Raw genomic sequence first — 20,012 nt, 5'->3', positions numbered from 1 at the left:
CCTAGCCTGAATTTCATCCGATTACTTTGAGTCGTTATTACTCTCTCAGTAATAACGACTCGAAGTAATCGGATGAAATTCAGGCTACTGTCTTCCTGCTTGTTGTTTACTTTTGGTGGCGGGTGCAGGAAGGAATGAGAAATGGCATGAGCATATCATCTGATGTGCTCCTGAAAGTGAAGTAAAATTAAGACACTGTACTCCACCACCGTCTTAGTGACATTAAAAGGTTTCAACTGATCTCAGAACATCCCCGTACTCTTCAGCTCATCGCTGGGTCGTGGTGTAATCGACACCAACGAATGATGCAGATGCAAAGACAAAGAAACTACTATGTACAAAACTGGGTTTCTTTAGAAAATTCTGTCGATGGAAATGGCATTCAAACACTATATCCTTTAATCCTTTGGTTATTCAATGCAAAGGTAGCATGATCAAAAAACAATAAGATCAAGCATTTTGAATACAGCCATTCCAATTAACTTTGTCGCATTTATTTAAGGTCTTTAGCCAACCACGCGACAGGACAGCAAGATCAAGTGGGTAGCTGTAAATCCCTTAAAATTTGGTTATAGCTTTACGGTCGTCAGTGACATAGAATGGCACAAAAACAAACATTTACATCGTGGACGCTAAGACTCTTTAATAATGCATTTGTAACAGCCAGGAGGGCGGAAAGTATTGATTACAACTTCTACGCTTTCAGTATTTTCGGACTCCTTCTAATAAAAAATTCCTGTACCCACCCCTGAATCCCAGTTTAATACTCAGTTATTCACAGCAACCACTGAGGAATTTCTAGCTACACTTGTAACTAAATAAACTGTCAACTTAGGACGCCCCAACGATTAACAAAATTAACATTAACAAATTCAGTTCCAATCGAGGCTCCTGTGAGAAGGGGGGAGAATATCTTTTACACATTCTGGCAAGAGAAACAAATGATCCCTCACGAGCATCATTGTAAAGCCGTGAATCACATCGGATCAAATGATCCAATGAGACTAGAGAATTATGTACTGAATTAACAATATATACTTTGAAACTGTAATTGTCGCCATTGAAGGATGGTACATATGGATCTACGCAGTTAAAGTTTACTGAGAAAACGCACATGCAACGCGGCCAGGGAGGATTGATTACGGATTCAACGCTGTTCGCATGTTTGGACTCCTCCAATAAAAAATACCTACATACTGTAGGTCCAGCTCTCAATCTTAGAGTTCAATACTGAATTATTCACAGCAACCACTGAAGAGTTTGTGTTGATATAAATAAATTTTAACTCTCAACATCACTGAATTCATAATCTCGGAATTCATGTAACAATGGAAATGAAATACTCTCAATGAAACTATTCACTTTAATGCTCAGCTGAGGTCGTTCTTCTTTGACTGCCTTCTGAACATAATTCAAATCTTCTTCTGAAGCATCTCCTCCTCGAAGCCAAACCTCTACAAGTTTTTTCTGTTGAAGCAAGTATGGGGCCATTAATCGTACCGCCTGTCTAAGTGGATTGTCCATCAGGTACAACCCTTGAAGATCAGGGATGTATTTTAGATTCTCGAGAACACTACTCAAGTCAGCCTCACCCATTTTTAAGTCTTCAAGTTGTAATGATTTTAAGCAGGGGAAGTAGCACAGGTTTTTCGCAAGTGAAGGAAGACTTCCTCTCGCACGGAAACGAGTAATGGACAACACCCTCAAAGATGAAGGTCTGAGAAATCTTCCAAACATCGCCTCCATTTCCATTTGTCGTAAATTGCATCCACCCGAGCCATTTAACACCAGTCGTTCTAAGGCTGATAATTCAGGCAGCAACCGACCGAGCGACTCGGCTACTACTGACGTCAGGTTCATTTTACACAGTCCCAGTTGCGTAAGAGTCTTGTGGTTAACACCATCAATCAATCTTGTTACCGCTTTATCAGAGCATTCCGTGCAGCTCTTTATCTCCAGTGTTTGCAAGGCTGGTAACTTAGGCAGCAACTGAACGAGCACCTCGGCTACTGCTGGCGTCAGGTTGATTTCCTCCAGTTTCAGTTCCCTAACAAAATTGTGATTAAAAACATCAATCAATCTTCTTACTGCTTCAGTAGAGGAATCAGTCAAGCCACATATCTCCAGTCTTGGTAACCACCGACTGTCATCTAGATCAACTGGATCATATAAAAGTAAACTGCATCCATCCAAGGTACGTATCCTCAGTCTTTCTAAAGGTAATAATTCAGGCAGCGACTGACACAGCACCTTGACTACCGCTGACATCATTTTGATTTTACCAATTTCTAATAACAGTCCCTTCAGAGTCTTGTGCTTGATAGCAGCAACCAATCTTGTTACTGCATTAGTTGAGCATTTGACCAAGGAAAAGTCAAGAAAGGTAACGTTTTCAAACCTTGGTAACAAAGATGCAAGCTTTACCGCTCCATTTGATGTTAAGGCACAAAACTTAAAAGACAAAGAGCACCTGTCAGGATTTTGTACTTGCTCCAAGAGATAACAAAAAGAGTCGAAATCGTCAGGATAGAAGTTGTCATAATCGCATTTGCAAACAATGCGTTCCAAATGATTGCAATGTTTGATAACCGCACCAAGACTTTTCATGGAAAAACGAGTCCCGTCACACTCAAGAGTTTTGAGGAATTTCACACATAGCTGTCCTGAAGTTGGATGTACTGCATGAGGTGCAACAACATTGTCAGTGAATAGTCTGGCGTGGTTCTCGCACCATAGTTCCAAGTGTGTGATGTAAAAGAAGACTTGGCCATTACGGAAACAAAGTACTGAGGAAAAACGGCACGAACAATTTCCAAAAATATTCCTGAATTCTGTTAAAAATTGTGTAACTTTAAGAAATTGAGAACCTTTAGAAAGCAGTATTTTAACCATCCAACCCCATTGTGCATCGTCATTCATCTTCTTCTCCTGTGTTGGGACCCAGCCTCCGCCAAGTCTAAAAATCCATTCTAAACCTTCATTCAAAAACAAAGACCAGGAGTTTGTATCAATCGCCTTTTCCAAGAGGTAGTTAGGGAATGAATAATTGGAAACAAGAAGAAAATTCCCAAGGGAATCCAAACAAGAACTTGAAAGCTCATCTTCTGATTCAACCTCTGCAAATAAAAATAAAACCAAATCTATGAACGTCCTCTGACGCTCAGTGACGTCACTCAGTGGCTCGTCTGTCTCGTTTTCTACGTCCGGTACTGCCTTGGATAAATCCAGCGACGGATCCGAGATTCTGACAGACTTGAAATGCCTGAATACCGTCGACGCTCCATCTTTACTTAGGCCGCATATAAACTGGAAAACATTCTCTAAAGCCAAGCACTCTTCCAACTTCACGCTAATTTCATCGAGATTTCCACCTTCAGGTATACATCTGTAGGTGATGTACCATGCAGCCAGAAACTCTTGGATGCTCTTGTGAATAAAGGACACCATTCCAACTGGTCGTAATGTTTCTGAGTATTCGGTGATTTGAAGCAAACCGATGAAGATACTTTCGTCGCAACAGACAGAATCGGATAACTGACTGTATTCAAACAAATGATCATCCTTCAAAAGGCTTTGCAGAGCAACTTTTCCTATTTCCGAAAGGATCTCTTTGAAAGATTTTAGCTCTACATACTGCTTTGTTTTTGTCTTATCAGCTGTTTGCTTACTATGGCTGTGATTTAAAATGAACTGGACGATGTCCACGTACAATTTAGTTTTAGAGTTTGGAAAGCTTTTTGACTGCCCCTCTCTCCACAGAATACAGAATAACAGGAGAAGTAAAGGGACTTTTGCCAGTTCCTCGAGCTCTCTCCGATACAAGTGATCCTTTAACATCGACACTTCTTCGCTGTTGAGAAATCTTCGCATAAAGTCCTCTCTGTCTACTTGGCTAAACCCAGTGATTTCAGCATGCAGATCCTCACTTCCTCGTAGCTCGTTAGCTTTTGAAATACGAGTTGTTATTAATACACAACAGCTTCTCAGGCTATTTCCACTAAAAATCTCGTATATTTCCGAGTCACATCCACTGCGGTACTCGTCGTAGCCGTCAAAGATCAGAAGAACTTTCTCTTGGTTGTTACTGATATAATCAACAAGGTTTTCTGTCATACATTTGTCCTCTTTTGCAAACACATTAGAGAGTCTTATGACATCTTTAAGGCTTTGACATTTGGACACTTCTTTGAGATTCACAGCAACCACAAGCTCAAAATTCTTCAGAACAGCTGCTTGCTCGTCACCAGCCGCCTTATCAACTTCAACCCAGTCCACAAGCAGCTTCTTAACAAACGTGCTCTTTCCAATTCCCGTCTGCCCTTGCACGAGAATTCTCTTTGGAATGACGCCGTTCTTGTTTGCAGTGAAAAGGTCACTGTAATGCTTCAGTTCAGACTGTGTTGTTCCAGTTGGCGTCTGTTCCTCTTTCACCCAGGAGAGTCTGGTGTAGATCTGGTGAATGTCGACAACGGATTTCTTACACCAAACAGAGGTGGGCACAGTTGCTGTTTTTTGGTAATGTTCTTCTAGTTTGCTTCGACAGGACTTCAGGTCGAACGGTTTTACAGATGAAGCATCTGATAGAGAGAAAAAGGGAAGAATTTATGAAAAAATCATTTATGATACCCATTATCAGAATTAAAAAGTATGGGGAGTTGCATGAAACGAAACACGGAATTCCGAATGCTGAGACCTTTTCCAAGTTCTGGGTCTCGAGATTTCCTTAACCTCCGTTCAAAAGACTAAAAAGGTTTTTTCTCGAACGATTAAAGAAGATTTATGGTTGAAAAATTTTGTTTAAGTACGATTATCTACAGAGTCGTTTAGTTATTGTTTACTGTCAAACAGAGGCTCTTTTTTACCGCTAGTCTGACGTACAGACGATGAAAAAGTCAAAAAGAATTACGGCCGTACACTGTGCACGTGCGATTTTTATACGGTCGTTTCTTGTATGAGTTGTTTCGTTGTTGTTTACTTTCAAGCGGAGGCTCAATTTTCACTGCTATTACATGTATCTCAAGTACATGTATGCCTTCACTTCTATAAAAGCAAGTTTCAAAAGGACTATTAACAGCAGACCATAAACGAACGTTTTTGCTTTCAAAGCGCGAGCTTCGTTTACATGAAAGCGAACGAGTCTCACCCAATGCATGGAGCGGTGATTTTTAGAATAAACGGTAAGTGGAGTGCAGTGCTCTCCATAGGATTTTGGGAAGGCCAGGGGGTATTCTGACGGTGATTTTTAACGGTGTTTCTACGAGGCCCGCTGTAGCCTGAATAAAAATTTATCGACTTAGGAACTTAGTTTAAGTTGTAAAAAATAACTCGTTTTGCTTCGACGAGCTTTTCGTCTTTGTTCCGCGCGTCTTGGGTTGACAGCGAGCGAAGGAATTTCCTTTAGTACTCCATGTTTAAAGCTCCTTAGAGGGCCATTGAACAAAATGAATGCATCACAGGTTTGAACATTTTCATCCGACGATAAACCACTTTTATAACCAATATCTTGCGAGAAAATACACAATAAAGACACCAGACAATGGTTTATTCCCTCCCTTGAGTGATTTTGTCTTTAAAATACCTAGCTCTAAATGTCAACATAAGCTTCCCTTCGGTTAAATAATGGTTTTAAGCAAGGCGGCAACAATTTCTCCAGTGTATTAAGCCAGGCGGTCCGCCTAGCCTCAAGTACCTACGGAGAACACTGATTAGTGCGCGCTCTCACGACAAGTTCATATTTTTTGACTCCAAATTTGAAACTCGATCCTCGAGACTCTATTCTCGAGACTCCATCCTCGAAAGTTTCGAGATTCGAGAATCGAGACTCGAGGTTGGAGATGCAAGTGACTGTCAACTTACTTTTGAGCGGTACTGTATAAACATATCCTTCAACATGTCCTTCATGATTAAAATGAGGTTTGTACCATGATCCAACAACTTTAAAAGTCCGGGCATTGTTTAAACTACTCAACATGATAGATCTCTGCATTTATTATTATTATCTCGCAGTATAAAACTTTGGAATGCTGTCCACATTATTAGTAGTATAGGGCGCTAACGTAACCTACACCACTTGAGGAGCCATACTTAGAAGTACAAAAAGTTCGGGACGAAACGTAATACAATACTAATGTACATAATCATATGATTCTCTATACTCGGGGGCGTAGCTAAGGGGTGGTCATGAGGTGCCCATGATCACCCCCCTCCCTTTGTGAGATAATTGTTTTATGTCCCTAAAATACAGGTGGCCAAAACGCGCGAATCCGAAGGATCAGCATGCAATAAATCTTTTCCAGTGCTAGATTGTTGCTTACTCCATTTGCAGGACCGAACATCTGTAGTGGACCATGTTCTCGTTCGTGACTAAAATACAGTAATTTATGCTACGTAGAACTTAATTAATCTATGCAGCTAACTTGTAGGCTTGTCCCTCCCCCCACGCTCAATACTCATCCAAAATAAATCACTTTTAGTTAAAAAAACCGCCTGAATGTCGACATGCCAATCTGGTAAGTATCCTGGGTGTGATGCAGTGTGACACCACCCCCCCCCCCCCCCCCACACACACACTCCTTTTAAAAATCCAAGCTACGCCCCTGCTACCTAAAAAGCCAATTTTGAATCGTATTCAATTCTTATACTCTGTAAAACCTACGCAAAGACATCATGATATAATTATCTCTACTAGAGACCTATTTAAAAAAAATTATTATGATTATTATTACTATTATTATCATATTTTTAGTTTAACTGGTCGTATTATTGGGGTTAAAACTGTAAGATAACGACGTCACTGTGAACTTTAAAAGGTGATCATTGGTCTTGATAACGGGATCATGGCTGTATTGAAAACCAGGATAGAGGAATTGACTGTACTTTTGTTCAGGCCAAAAAAGTGGTCGTAATTGGCGGGTTTCTATAGCAATAAGTACTGCCTTGAATTAATACAACAAAAACTTGTTTTCACAGTTTAGATAAACAAACAATAAAACAGATTTTAAAATTATTCAGCTTAAATAGACTTCAACCTTACAAGTGTTACCTCAGTCTGCAACAGCTAAATTCAACATGATTTTTCTAATTTTAAATTTTCTGACGTGCTAAAAAAGTAGGGGGTGGTGGGGGGAGGGGGGGGGTGGGGCTAAGGTTTGTAAGGCGCCGACCATTTAACTCTTGGGGGGGGGGGGGGCGGTGATTTTGAAAGAAAAAATTCTGTCGGAAGAAAAAAATTGCATGCAGCACAAATGTAATAGAAAGCTTATGGGAAAAAACAAAGGGAAAAAATATCCTGCCCACCAGATTGCTAGAAAACAAATTCTTGATGACCAGAAATCACCCATCCCCCGCCCCCCCTCAAGAGTTAAATGGTCGGCCCCTAAGGTAAATCAGCATGCAACTATACATTTGTACACGAGCTACCTTGCTTGCCTGCATCAAAACTTGTGCTTGTGCCCTGCTCTATTCCTCCAGACGGACCTGAAACTGCATTTAAAAATTACAAAAATATACAAAATATTGGCTGTACAAGCCTGCAAATAGGCAGGCTTATTTTGCAGTGCAAACAACAACATTAATGTTCTCCAGCCATCTTGGACAGTTGGGGTGAGTCAAAAAGTGATTCCAAGGGAGAGGTTGACGGGTTTTTCCTTTTTTCTCCCCGTCTTTTGCTTGTCTGCACCTCCTCCCTTAGTTTTTTGATTGCTTTCAAGATGGCTGCTGCAATCAATGCACATCTCAGCTTTCATTAAAAAAATACCTGCTCTGAACTGTCTCTACAAAATAAGTGCAATTCTAATTAAACCTTTAAAAGTACAGTAGTTATGGAAAGCTTTTGAACAGTCTATATGCGATGGCTCCTCATGTAAAAAGTTTGGCAAGATTTACAAATCGACTTTGCCTTGACTGAAATCTGGGAGATGGAAATCGATAGGAGAGTGATGTTATTTATGGTGACAGGCGCTGATAACTTGTTACTATGTTAATGATATACTTTTTGCGCTATGAGTCAGGAAAAATGGTGTTGCTGTAAGCTTTGAACCCCCAAGGGGATACTCCGGATTTCAAGTGACAGGGATGATCAAAGGATTTTTCGGGTTTGAAAGACTTGATTTCAGGATTTTTTGGATAGGAAATTTTGGCAAGTATTTGTTTGGGCAGCTTGATTTAGGTAGGGATTTTTATGGGTATTCAAAACAACCTTAAGATTTGTGATAGTTCCTACATATTCTGGCCGTTTATAGTTCCTCTGGAAACTTTTATGGCTCGGAAATACAGCATGGGATTTTTTGGGGGTTTTGTTGGAAGCCCTAGGAATTTTTTTTTGGGTTTTGATTTTAGCCCCCATTTGATCATCCCTGGCCTGTCACTTAAAACCCGGAGTATCGCCCCTTGGGCTTGAACCGTTATCAGGGAATGTTGATGAAAATTGATCAACTATCCTTGTCTTTCAGCAATATTCTGTAGGACTAAATTATATGTACACTGTACTTTAATTAAGATGGTTTTGAGATTTTGCTCCAGCTGATGTTCTAACATCATCAGCAGCAATACTCGCATCTTTCTGCTGTCATGAACCTTGATGAATAATGAGTAACCTCTTATTCACCTGTACCAAAACTTGTACTTGTCCCTGCTTGCTCAACCCTTCCAGATGGACCTTGAAATAAAACAACAAATATATTATAAGTCACTACACCAGTGTCTTGCATGCTACCGATGTTTTTCAGTGAAGTTGCTTTTTCAGTCTTGCAGACAATAAACCGCATCAAATGCTTTTTTGTCCACCAACCAAAGATTCATGGAAGCAAACTTGTCCAAAACATTCAAAATAAACGTTTTGAATACACAAAGTACTTCTTCCTAACCTTTCTTTATATAAACTAACCAGTTGCAGGTCTTATTAAAGGAACAGCGGACCATAATTTTTAGAAAGTCAGTTATGCTCAATAACATTTATGCTTTCTTGATGATCGACTCTCAACAAAAAGTGCTATGGCTGTCGAAATGATTACTTCTTGCTTGCCATCTGTCGTCACAAGGCAGTTGGACTGGTGGTATTATTGGGGTAAAACTGCAAAGATAATGACTAGGAACTTCAGAAGGTGGTTGTTGGACATGATAACGGGGTCAAGGCAATATTTATAACCGGGTCATTGAAGAATTGACTGGACTTGCGTTCACGCCAAAACACGGCCAAAAAGTCATCGTAATTAGCGGGTTTGTCTTGCAATAAGTACATAGTAATTCTTGAATTATTCCACCCAATGTGTTAGTGAATTTTGACAAACAAAGATTAACTATTTAGCTCTAATAAGTTAAAACCTTTTTTACAAATGTTTCCTCAGACTGCAACAACTAAATTCAAAAACGATATTTCTAATTTTAAATTTTCTGACTAAAAAAGTGGTGAAGTACAGTTTGGAAGGTACATTAGCATGCAATATACATGAAGTACCTTGCTTGCCTGCATCTAAGCTTGTGTTTGTGCCCTGCTCTACACCTGCAGATGGACCTAATTAAAAAATTTCAAAAATATATAAATCATAATTAGCTGTGCAAATAATCTTGTGCAGACATGCACAGTTTTAATCAATGAATTAATTTTCTCTGTTTACCAGCTTTTCTGGACACAGGCCTGCCCAGAGGGAACATGCACGAACGGGACTCAGGTCCCATGCGAGGTGCCATTCCCACCCAATCCCACAACGCGTAAAGGTTGGCCACACCACCGGGGTTTACAACCCCTACTCTTTTAGAATAGTAATGTGGGTTCTTTTACGTTCAACAAGAAGAAATCAGTGAAAGTGCTGTGAGATGGGGCCTATGGTTTTTCACCCTTATCCGAGAAGATTAGAAAGTCTAACTGTTTGCAGATGTCATTATAAAGGCAGCACTTTCTTCTCAGTTATTTAAAGACCCTGAGTGTGGGTCTGGCCAGGGTTCGAACCTGCGACCTCCCGCTTGGCAGTCCGCCGCTCTCCCAACTAAGCTAACCAGGCGGCAGTTTAATTAAACCTTTAAAAATATACCGTAAAATTCCGAAAAAAAAGCCCTGAGGCTTATATTTTGAGGGGCTTACATACGGAGGGAAATTTGCATTTCAAAATCGGCTAGGCTTACACTGGAAGGGAAATATGTATCTCAAAATCCATTGGGCTGGCTTATATAATTACATAATTATTAATATAGTTGGAAGGAAATTGATGTCAGTAATTTACAGTACGTTTTTACTAAAACTTGCCTTGAGGACATGGATCTTTTTAAAACTCAGCCTTGCAAGTACTTTATGTTGTGGTTCAATTTTATCTTTGGTTTAAATTTCATTTTCCTTTGTTTCGAACACATTATCAAACATTACCATATCCAAAAACATTGAAGGGAAATAAAATTTAAACCAGAGATAAAATTGAACCACAACATCTATATGGACTGAGGAAATCCAATCCAAGACTGAAGAGTTAACTACACAAACAGCAATATATGGTGACACTTTATGACTGCAATCATTTGGCACATGTAATACATGTAGTTATTTGGCAAATGCAAAAATTCATGTCTCACTGTACAGCTTTTGCTTTCTTTTTTTTTTTAATTTGATGGCAATTTCTGAGTGCAATACCCAGGGGCTTGTATTTGGAGGGGCGATTTATCGGAGGGTTTTTTGCATTACAAATTTGGGGGGCTTATACCTGTATTTGGAGGGGCGTATACATGGAGGGGCTTATTTTCGGAATTTTGCGGTAGTTATGGAAAGATTTCAAACAGTCTAAATACAATGGCTCCCAATGTGGAACGTTTGGCAAGATTTAAGAAATCAACCTTAATTGTCTCGACTGAAATCTGGGAAAGGAAAGCAATAGCATCGCGAAGTTATTTACGGTGGGCAACGAGTGGTAGTAACATGTTACTGATAAACTTGTTGCCCTGAGAGTCAGGGAAAATGGTAGCACTGATAATGGTAGTTTTTCTATTACGGCCATTTACATCTAAGCGTGAAATAAAAACAGAGCCTGATCTCAGGTTAACACTGGAGCAAGATATCTTTATGCGTTAAACTTATTACCAAGTCTTACACCACCGGTTTTTTAAAATACCTTCTGTCGCGAGGCTGACTTGTTGATCAGTTTTTGAGATAATTATAGATTTCAAAACTTTTATACTACAGTTAGTTTCCATTATACTGGCCTCCCCTTCTTATTTAGTATTAAAAAATTAAAATGTCATGATTATTTTAACACGTTCAATGACGTTAAACATGGCTTTAGAAGCTGTGTTGTTCAGTGTTGTTTTGTTGTTGTTTTGCATTGTAAATCCGTTGCTCAGGCTAAGGGTGGGAAAACCTTACTAATTTAACAAATAAGCTAAGGAACAGAGCGCAAATAGTAGCTAATTAGACAAGAGAACTTAATAGCAGAGAGGGAAGAGGGTCTTTTTTTTAATTAAATGGAACAGGACTATTCACACGAATAGCACCGTCTTCAAATAAGTGTCCCCCCCCCCCTCCCAGTACAAAATAATTTTGCCCAATTATTAGCTAATGTACACGAAACCCCTGATATGACAGTTCCAAAAACATTTGGCAAGAAAAAACAAACAAAAAAATTATAACCAACAACAAGAGAAAAAGGAGGAAGAAACAAGAAAACAAAAGAAAAACAACAAGAGGAAGGGAAAATGAACGGAAAATGTATCCTAAACTCGAAACATGTTGGATTGTACATGTACAATGTAGCATTAAACATTAAGGCCCCGTCCACACAAATCTGGATATTTCTGAAACTGAACATTTTCTTTATCACAAAATGGCCTTCCGTAAACATTAAACCAGTGAATCCGCTCAGTCATCCGTGGCCTATTCATGTAAAAAAATATGTGGTTTCAAAAAATATTTGGATTCGTGTGGACTGGAGCCATAAATTGGTACCTGAAGGACTTGGTAACTGTTCCTTTGATCTGCTGGCTGAGGTCTGCTCTGATATATCTTCAACAAAAAGAGATCTCTCACTTACACTCAAGAAATCTACTACAAATAACTGCTACTTATAATCTCACTAGAAGTGCATATCAAGACAAGTGTAGTTTTAACTCTTAGGGTGCGTTTGATTGGGAAATCCGGATTTAGATTTTGAAATCCGGACTTTGGATTTTGCAATCAAACGCGAAATCCGAAAACGGATTTCATCTCGGAGAAATCCGTTCTCAGGGTGAATCTGCATTTCATGGGTTTCCTTTTTACTGTTTGATTGGGAAATCCGAAAAAAGATTTGCAAAACTATTCTCGTGAACAGCGGTCTTCTTTTTGCTAATTATGCGTGCACGTGCAAGACCACTTAAGGACAGTTTGTCAAATCCTTTTTCGGATTTCCCAATCGAACGGTACAAAGGAAATCCAAAAACAGATATCTCAAATCCAAAATCCGGATTTTAAGATCTAAATCCAGATTTCCCAATCGAAAGAACCCTTAAAAAGAGAAATATAGCTATGTGGTCAGCTCAATACGACTGCTGGAAAAAACAGACTCATCAGCTAAGAACACTTGGTGGTGGTAGTTAAACCTAAGAAGGTTCTTCTAATCTAAACCCCATTTCACACAAAATCCACAACTTTTTTGTTCAGTTTTTTTTTTTCATGACTGTATTTTAATCTCTTTTTGGTTTGAAATGACAAGGGAGCTTAATGCCATAGGGAGCTTACTATAGCATCAAGGAAGTACATTCTAATACACCACTAGTTTCTGTAAAACAACACGCCAAAAAAAACATAACATTATGAGAAATATTTACTTTGGTAATGAGGCCATGAATGAAAAACACAGGGCTCACTCAAAATGTGTGCAACAAGAGATGCTGCCATCACACTGGCACAGGAAGACCAACTCTCTGAAGGCAACTGAGACCCATCTGCAAAATCAGCTATCCCTTTCACAATTAACCACTCAATTTGACAGTCAAATGCTGCTGTGAACACCCCTGTATAACAACAACGAAAATGGCACTTGAGCTGAAGACAGTCCTACATCAATAACCAGTAGTTTACATTATTTTGCAAGTCGAACTTTCCATAAAAATGCAAAATATTTAAAAGCTAACTGGAGTTGGAAGATGGATGAAAAATTATGAGGAAGGTGTGCACTGTGGAAATATGTACTGCCTCCTTCCCAGCTGTGTTCGTTTGGATTGCGGTTATAGACAGCTTGCACCTTAATTGTTCTGGCAGACATGCTTCAGGCAGGTATTAGGACCTCTATACATCTTCAGTGGTGAGTTGCTTTTCTTCAGCTTTTATTGCGAGCGAGTTTGGGGTTGGTGCTCAATGCCCTTGGGGAAACCAGGTCCTGTGACTCCACTGTTCGTGGTCCCTGTTTGGGTGGGTGCCACTCCCAGGGTTGTCATGAATACACTGATACCTCCAAGGCTCACTTAATTGCCCTCCCTTCCATTTCACCATGCACCTTCCCCACACCCACCTATTGTCAATGGGTTTAAATGTGAGGCAATGCTTGTATATGGGGCGGTCTTGGGTTTTAGCATATTTTACAGTACTTTTCCTTAAGTCAATCATTTTGCTCATGTTGCTTTTGCATGCAGTAGCTTTAGCTCAGTTTTTGCTCCCAGCCTTCCCTTCCCTTTGGATGTTTTTTGGTAAGTATATGAGCATTTCTCCACTGAAGGTCTCAGTGTGATGGTGCCTGAAGGGTGCCACTCATAGGGTTGTTGTGGTTACCTTCAAGGTTTGTTTAGGGCTCCCTTCAGTTTCACCAGGCACCTTCCCCACACCTACATGTATGTTTTGTCAATCGGTTTAATTTGCAGATATTATCACTGTGATTATAACAGCAATCTAAGCAAATGCAAATTAACCTGAATAAAAAGGCAGCTAGGGAGGGATAAGAGGGAATTTGGAACCCATGGCCTCTGCATTAGCATGACGAAAAAGCTCTAACAACTGACAATGAAGACCCATATATTGGGAGCAGGAACATCTTTACAGCAAATATTATTATTACATCAAACAAGCAAACAGTTGGAACAATGCCTTAAAATAAACACTGAATTAAAAGCAACATACACATCCACAGAGTTTAAAAGAGTCCTGACTACATATACTTGCTGACGCTAGCTGCATACAAAGTGAACTCACCTTCTCCTACATTTTCTATTGCCATTGCCTGAGGATTGGTTTCAGCAAGTTGATCTCGCCGCCACTCAGCTCTGACTTGTTCCGGACCACTTAGAACCTCAGCATCAGTATAAACTTGAACTTGCTGTGCTTCAGGGTTCTTCAAAGGTGCTTGCCACCCATCAGTGCAATTCTTAATGACATTCAGAAAGTGTTTGCTCACATAACTTCTCATGCCAGTTGACTGCTCTTGATTGTTGGTCACTACTTTCGATGAATATGTTGCTAATTTGGCAGACACAACAACATCTCCTAACTTGGATTTTGCAGGGTTCAGGCCACTACATGTGCCTACGGAAATAACTGCTTTGGGTCTTAGCACCGAGGCAGCATTCTTTACAGATACAAGAGCACCACCGGGACCAATACCATTTCTGTAACATCTTAATAAAGCAACTTTCAACTCCTCTTGACTTTCACCCACATCAGAAAAGTAAACATATCCAAGATCATCAAACCAACATCTATAGGGGTTTTTTAGCTCACTGTAACAAGCTGAAAACTCACAGTTTGTAACTGTAAGTAACAGAATGTCAACAGGAAGACCAGCATCTTTTGATTCTTTGGTTATTGCCTTAATATCAGCAAAGGATGGAGGAACTTTATTAAGCTCAGGAGGACCCCTAACATTCCCTGTTACAGTTCTTTCTTTCTTTCCTTTCTTGTTAGTCTTTCTTTTTACTGTGATTATTTTGTTCTTTGAATTGTTTGAAACATTCTTTGAAGAAGATGGGAGACCAGTGGTAAGCTGAGCTGTTTTACCATCACTATCCTCTGATGTGTTTGTTGAATCCTGTGAAGATTTTATTTTCTTGGATCCTAGTACAAGAAAAAAACAGTAACTAACTAAATAAGGATTATAATTATAATAAATTAATGTAATTATTAGAGTCAAACCCCACTTGATATGAACACCTCATCATTTATGGACAGTCTGCCTCGCCCCAAGCTCCTGCATTTTCTTCAAATTTAAAATTAACCTGCCAATATAAAATTTATATTACTACATATAATGGACATCCCGTTAATACAGAGTACTTTCTTATAATGGCCCCCTCAGTGTCTATATGAGTGTGTATAAAATGCGAGCCACCGAGTCATGCGAGCCATGCAGTCCATTGAAGAATCATTGAAAAAAACACCATAAAAATCGAAAACAGTAATACAGAAAACATTAACTGAACGCTCACCGTTGTAAATAAGTGTTTAACTTTAAACAGCGCTTAACCGTAGCCCTAAAATGAGTGCTTAACCCTAATCCGTAAAATGAAAGCTGCGCTTAACCCTAATCAGTATAATGAGTGCTCAACTCCTCATCTGTAAATTTGCAGTTTTTACTTGTGTTTCCTTTTTTTTTACCGATGCCTCGCGTGACTCGCATTGCTCGCATTGCTCGCATTGCTTGAAAAAAACACCATAAAAATCGAAAACAGTAATACAGAAAACATTAACTGAACGCTAACCGTTGTAAATAAGTGTTTAACTTTAAACAGCGCTTAACCGTAGCCCTAAAATGAGTGCTTAACCCTAATCCGTAAAATGAAAGCTGCGCTTAACCCTAATCAGTATAATGAGTGCTCAACTCCTCATCTGTAAATTTGCAGTTTTTACTTGTGTTTCCTTTTTTTTTACCGATGCCTCGCGTGACTCGCATTGCTCGCAGTTTGTCAAGACCCTGTCTATATTAATGGGGTTTGACTTCAAATGTAATCTGTTTACTCATGAACACTTTGCAAGTGCTATACAATATATTCCACGTTGAATTGGAATTTAAAAGTGCTGGGAAAACCAAGGTATCCAGAAAAAAACCTCTCAGAGCAACGGAGAGAACCAACAACAAACTTGATGCACATATGCATTATGGTGATAATTAATGTTATACGTAAAATCTGTTAACACATTAAATTAAACCAGAATACCCTGTTTGTCAGTAGCACAATTTTATTGATTAGTGAAAACAGTAATTGAATTAGTACCCAGGGTTCTAAATCTTAACTAAATGGGGTTGAAAAGAGTGGAACACCAATTCAAAGGAACTCAAAGGGAGGCTCTTGTTTTCAGGGGACACATTCTTTATTTTTCAGAAATTATCTCACCCTAAATATAAAATTCATCTTTGGTTTAAAATTAATAAACAAAAATCACAGCATTTGCCATTTGCACATCTCCCCCACTAAACCTTAGCATAACTTTGTTTTTGATTCCTGCTGGCTATTTCAGTGGTCCCAAGAGAAATTAAAGACAATGCTTACGCAAAATGTCGGGAGGCAAACAAGGTGTGCAAATGGCAAATTAACAGGAAATCTAGAAGGTATCTTTCAGTACAAAAGCAAATTTCACTGTTTTGTTTTAACTTTAATGTTCATTGCTATCCTGGAGCATAGTGGCAGTAACTCCAGTTATGAAAAACAATGTGACATCCTCAAATTAATGATTCATTCACCAGTGATTGTGTCAACTGGGACTAGGCTCCTAAGTGGGGAAAAAGGGCAAATATTGGGACGAGGGTAAGAAAAGACGAATTAAGGAGGAAAGGGGTGGCAGAGCTTGGTTTTGTTTTTTCCACCTAATTTTTTTTATTTTTATTTTTGCAATAATGACATCAAAATACAAGAATACAGAAACAACACACTAAAAGGGGAAGAAAAAAAATTAAATGGTAATCAATATTTACATCATGCTACTTATACGTCTAATTTACAATAACACTGATTACAATTTACATTATTAGTCTAATAACATGTGAAAATGTTATAAGAGATAATAATTACTTCAAGTCAATTTTAGTTTCTATTTTCTATTGTGTTTTTAAATTATTTACAGTTGTGTACAGTTAAGGGGCATCTCATTAATTTTACAACTATATTAATAAACAGCTAGGATGAGTAGATCTAGTCGGCGTCTGAGGTTATCATTTGTATAACGACCAAGGATATATTTCTGTAACAAAATTTTCTCAGGGAAAAGATTTGTGGAAGTATTTTGGGACACATTAAACCTTGATAAGATTTCATGATAAAATTTAACATTTGTAAGGCATTGTAAGAAGGTATGTTCCAGTGAATCAGGGTTCTTCCACTGAGCACACAGATCATCATTTCTGATTTTGAATTTCTTCAGTTCTTTATTGGCTACTGAAATTCTAGTGGCAGAGCTTGATGATATGCCTTTGGTGGCGCTGATCCACCCTCCAGCAATGTGTCATTGAAAAGTCAACAGGCCACTTAAATTGTCAAAAATCAGCCAGCATGGATGCATATTGCTTGAATGCAACTGACAGCTCAACTGGTGATTTTTTATTGTGAGAGAGGGGAAATGCAGTGTAATGCAATGAAACACAGAGAGGGCATCAGATTGCAGTGTGCAGAGTGCCCGTCGCTTCAATTTTCAATAAACTAACTTAAAAAACAAAGAACTACTCCTTTTTGTCTTGGACATCAGAGGGTCATATTATTGAAAAAATGTGATAGACTTGAAGGTTGATTAATTAGTGCATGGACGTTATTCAAAGCTACACTCTTATTCTTAATTTATAAGAATTCATACCAGAGCACTTCTTAATACTGATGTGGAAATTAAGGCCCTATGCAATAATGTATGATCAGCTTGGGCCAGAAAACAATAAAAGACGTAGAGTGTATCTGGTGCCTTTCTTGTGCCAAACAAGTTATCGAACTAATTGACCTTTAGCTTGTCTTCTAAACTTGCAAGCTGACGCAATACAGGGCCGCTGAAAATGGACCAAGCTAAAGCATCACTTTATAGACTGGTGTCTATTTCGAGAAAGAAAGTCTTTATTCAAGGACAAAAATGATCTGCTACCCTCAGATCACCAACCAGCAGAACCTTTTGCAAGTGAAATAAAGATGGTGTAGAAGAAATTGCCCCATGTGTAACTGGTGAACAGGCAAACAGACTATCACAGCTAGCAACCAGGTGAAGAAAAAATCTGACATCAATACTATGAATCTGTCAATAATGCTGAGACATTTGACCAATCAGAGCACGATGGCAGAATATCATTTGGCTGCATTTCAGGCATGCCTCAAGGCTCTGACCCTCTTTCCCCTTCCTCAGCTGTTCATTTGACTTGCTTCACTCCAGGATTTTTTCTACCCCATGCATCATCATGGCTGTGCTCTAGCAAAGCCCCAGGCCCCCTGGCGCCTAACTTTTGTTCTTGGGTGACTAGAAAATCATTGTTTTTTTATCATGTGCTGGGTACCCTGGATTTTACAGGATCAAAGCAGTGGGCTCCCTTCACCTTTCCTTAGTGCATAGCCTTGATCATGTATGTATGCATTTCTTTCCCAACAGATGGGTCTGGTTCCAGGCTATGATTGTGTATTTTGTCGTACTGCAGGGGTATATTCATGGAGGATATACTTTGTATGCACTATATACTATCATAATTATAATTCAGTAAAAATTAAGTAATGAAATGGTGACCAATAAGAGGGCTGGGGACATGTATTCAATATTTTTAGCCTAAGCTAGGTAATTAAATTACCTTTTTCAACTGAGCCTGCATCCTCTTTTAACCTTCTCTTTCTTGTTTGCATGATAGTAAATTGAAATGGCCTATCAGGAGCTGGTGAACATAAAATGAATTAAAAAAATATTACCCCCCAAAAAAACAAATACAAGAACAAAGCAGCTAATCCAAAGCAAATACACAGTCCTAAACACTGTATGTGTTCCAGCAGTTGATGAAGTGGTGTGAAAGATGACCAGAGATTTATTTGTCATGTGAACTGCAATGTGAATAATTTATTGTATGTTAATTCACCAAAGTAAAATACAAATCTGAGAAGACTGAAAGTGTTATAGAACACATACCTGTAAAGTGTACTGTCTTCTTCAGATCAGGTTGCTAAAGATTTCTTTGATACCAGGATTTCACACATCTGTTGTTTCTCCTGAATTTATCTGTTGTTATCCCAGGGAAAGAACACAAAATGATAAATACATATTTCTAGTGTGTAAATTAAGCTGTGTGTAATTTTTTGTGTAATATTTTACAAGCATGTTTTTTTTGTATACTTTGTATGTAAATCTGCCATATTGCACGCAATTTACATGCGCATAGATGCTGCAATTCCCGTGGCCTGTACGGTAAATACTTCAAGTTTCATAGATGAAAACAATAAGCAATATTTATTTTATTTATATCTAACTGAATTTGCTACAACATGGCTTTAGACATTTCTCTCATATACCTTTACTGAGTCTCAGCTTCGAGCATGTTTTAGATAGACTGCCATAAGTTTCTAACTGGCTATTAACCTAACCCCTTTCCCCCAAAAAAGAATTTTCATAATTAACTTCCCATAATTCTCTCTGTATGTCAGTTTAAAAACAGTGCACGTACTAGACAGAACTCAGCTCTTGTAGTGGATTAAGGTATTAGATCTGCTATAAACCCTTCCATTTGAAAAATTTATTTCTCAAATGATTAAGAATTTTGTAAAATAAGAATTACACAGGCCTATCAAGCGAGAGCTGAGCGTTCAGAAAACAAAGGTTTTGTCCTTAGCCTCGCTTTTAAAGTAAGAGTTTCTGGAACTCGTAAATGGCTTAATAATTTCAGGTGTCTGACATTTCTGCCATTTAGTTCCCTCACATATGCTGACGCCTGACACTAGCGGGTTATGGTATAGTTTGTATATAAATGGGTGACTGCTGCTACATTGAAGACGAAAGAAAAGTATAAAAACAAAAGATACGCTTACTTGAGTTCAAGAATCGAAGTCTCTGGTAGTGTCTACTGTCGATTTCTTTCCCTCAATTCCAAAACGTTCACAGTCATTGCAAGCTTGAATTGTTTTAAATA

The 20,012-nt window shown here is 38.7% G+C and overlaps 2 protein-coding genes across 2 annotated transcripts; both read right to left on the bottom strand.

Moving 5' to 3' along the window:
- Positions 1-623: 623 nt before the first annotated feature.
- LOC140921919 (uncharacterized) lies at positions 624-5,971 on the bottom strand. Its single transcript, XM_073371917.1, has 3 exons — positions 5,857-5,971; positions 1,593-4,577; positions 624-1,467 (listed from the first exon to the last, which is right to left on the bottom strand). The coding sequence occupies exons 1-3, from the start codon at positions 5,969-5,971 to the stop codon at positions 1,364-1,366; spliced, it is 3,204 nt and encodes a 1,067-aa protein (XP_073228018.1). The 3' UTR covers positions 624-1,363.
- A 1,425-nt stretch (positions 5,972-7,396) lies between these two features.
- Positions 7,397-19,113, bottom strand: LOC140921918 (uncharacterized). Its single transcript, XM_073371916.1, has 8 exons — positions 19,019-19,113; positions 18,690-18,770; positions 14,141-14,998; positions 12,784-12,969; positions 11,924-11,980; positions 9,446-9,511; positions 8,606-8,656; positions 7,397-7,482 (listed from the first exon to the last, which is right to left on the bottom strand). The coding sequence occupies exons 2-8, from the start codon at positions 18,739-18,741 to the stop codon at positions 7,397-7,399; spliced, it is 1,356 nt and encodes a 451-aa protein (XP_073228017.1). The 5' UTR covers positions 18,742-18,770; positions 19,019-19,113.
- Positions 19,114-20,012: the final 899 nt, after the last annotated feature.

This window comes from Porites lutea, chromosome 12 (genome assembly GCF_958299795.1).
Source record: "Porites lutea chromosome 12, jaPorLute2.1, whole genome shotgun sequence".
In the NCBI taxonomy this organism is placed as follows: domain Eukaryota; kingdom Metazoa; phylum Cnidaria; class Anthozoa; order Scleractinia; family Poritidae; genus Porites; species Porites lutea.
The sequence above is the reverse complement of the archived record's forward strand: the minus strand, read 5'-3'. Positions and strand labels throughout refer to the sequence as shown.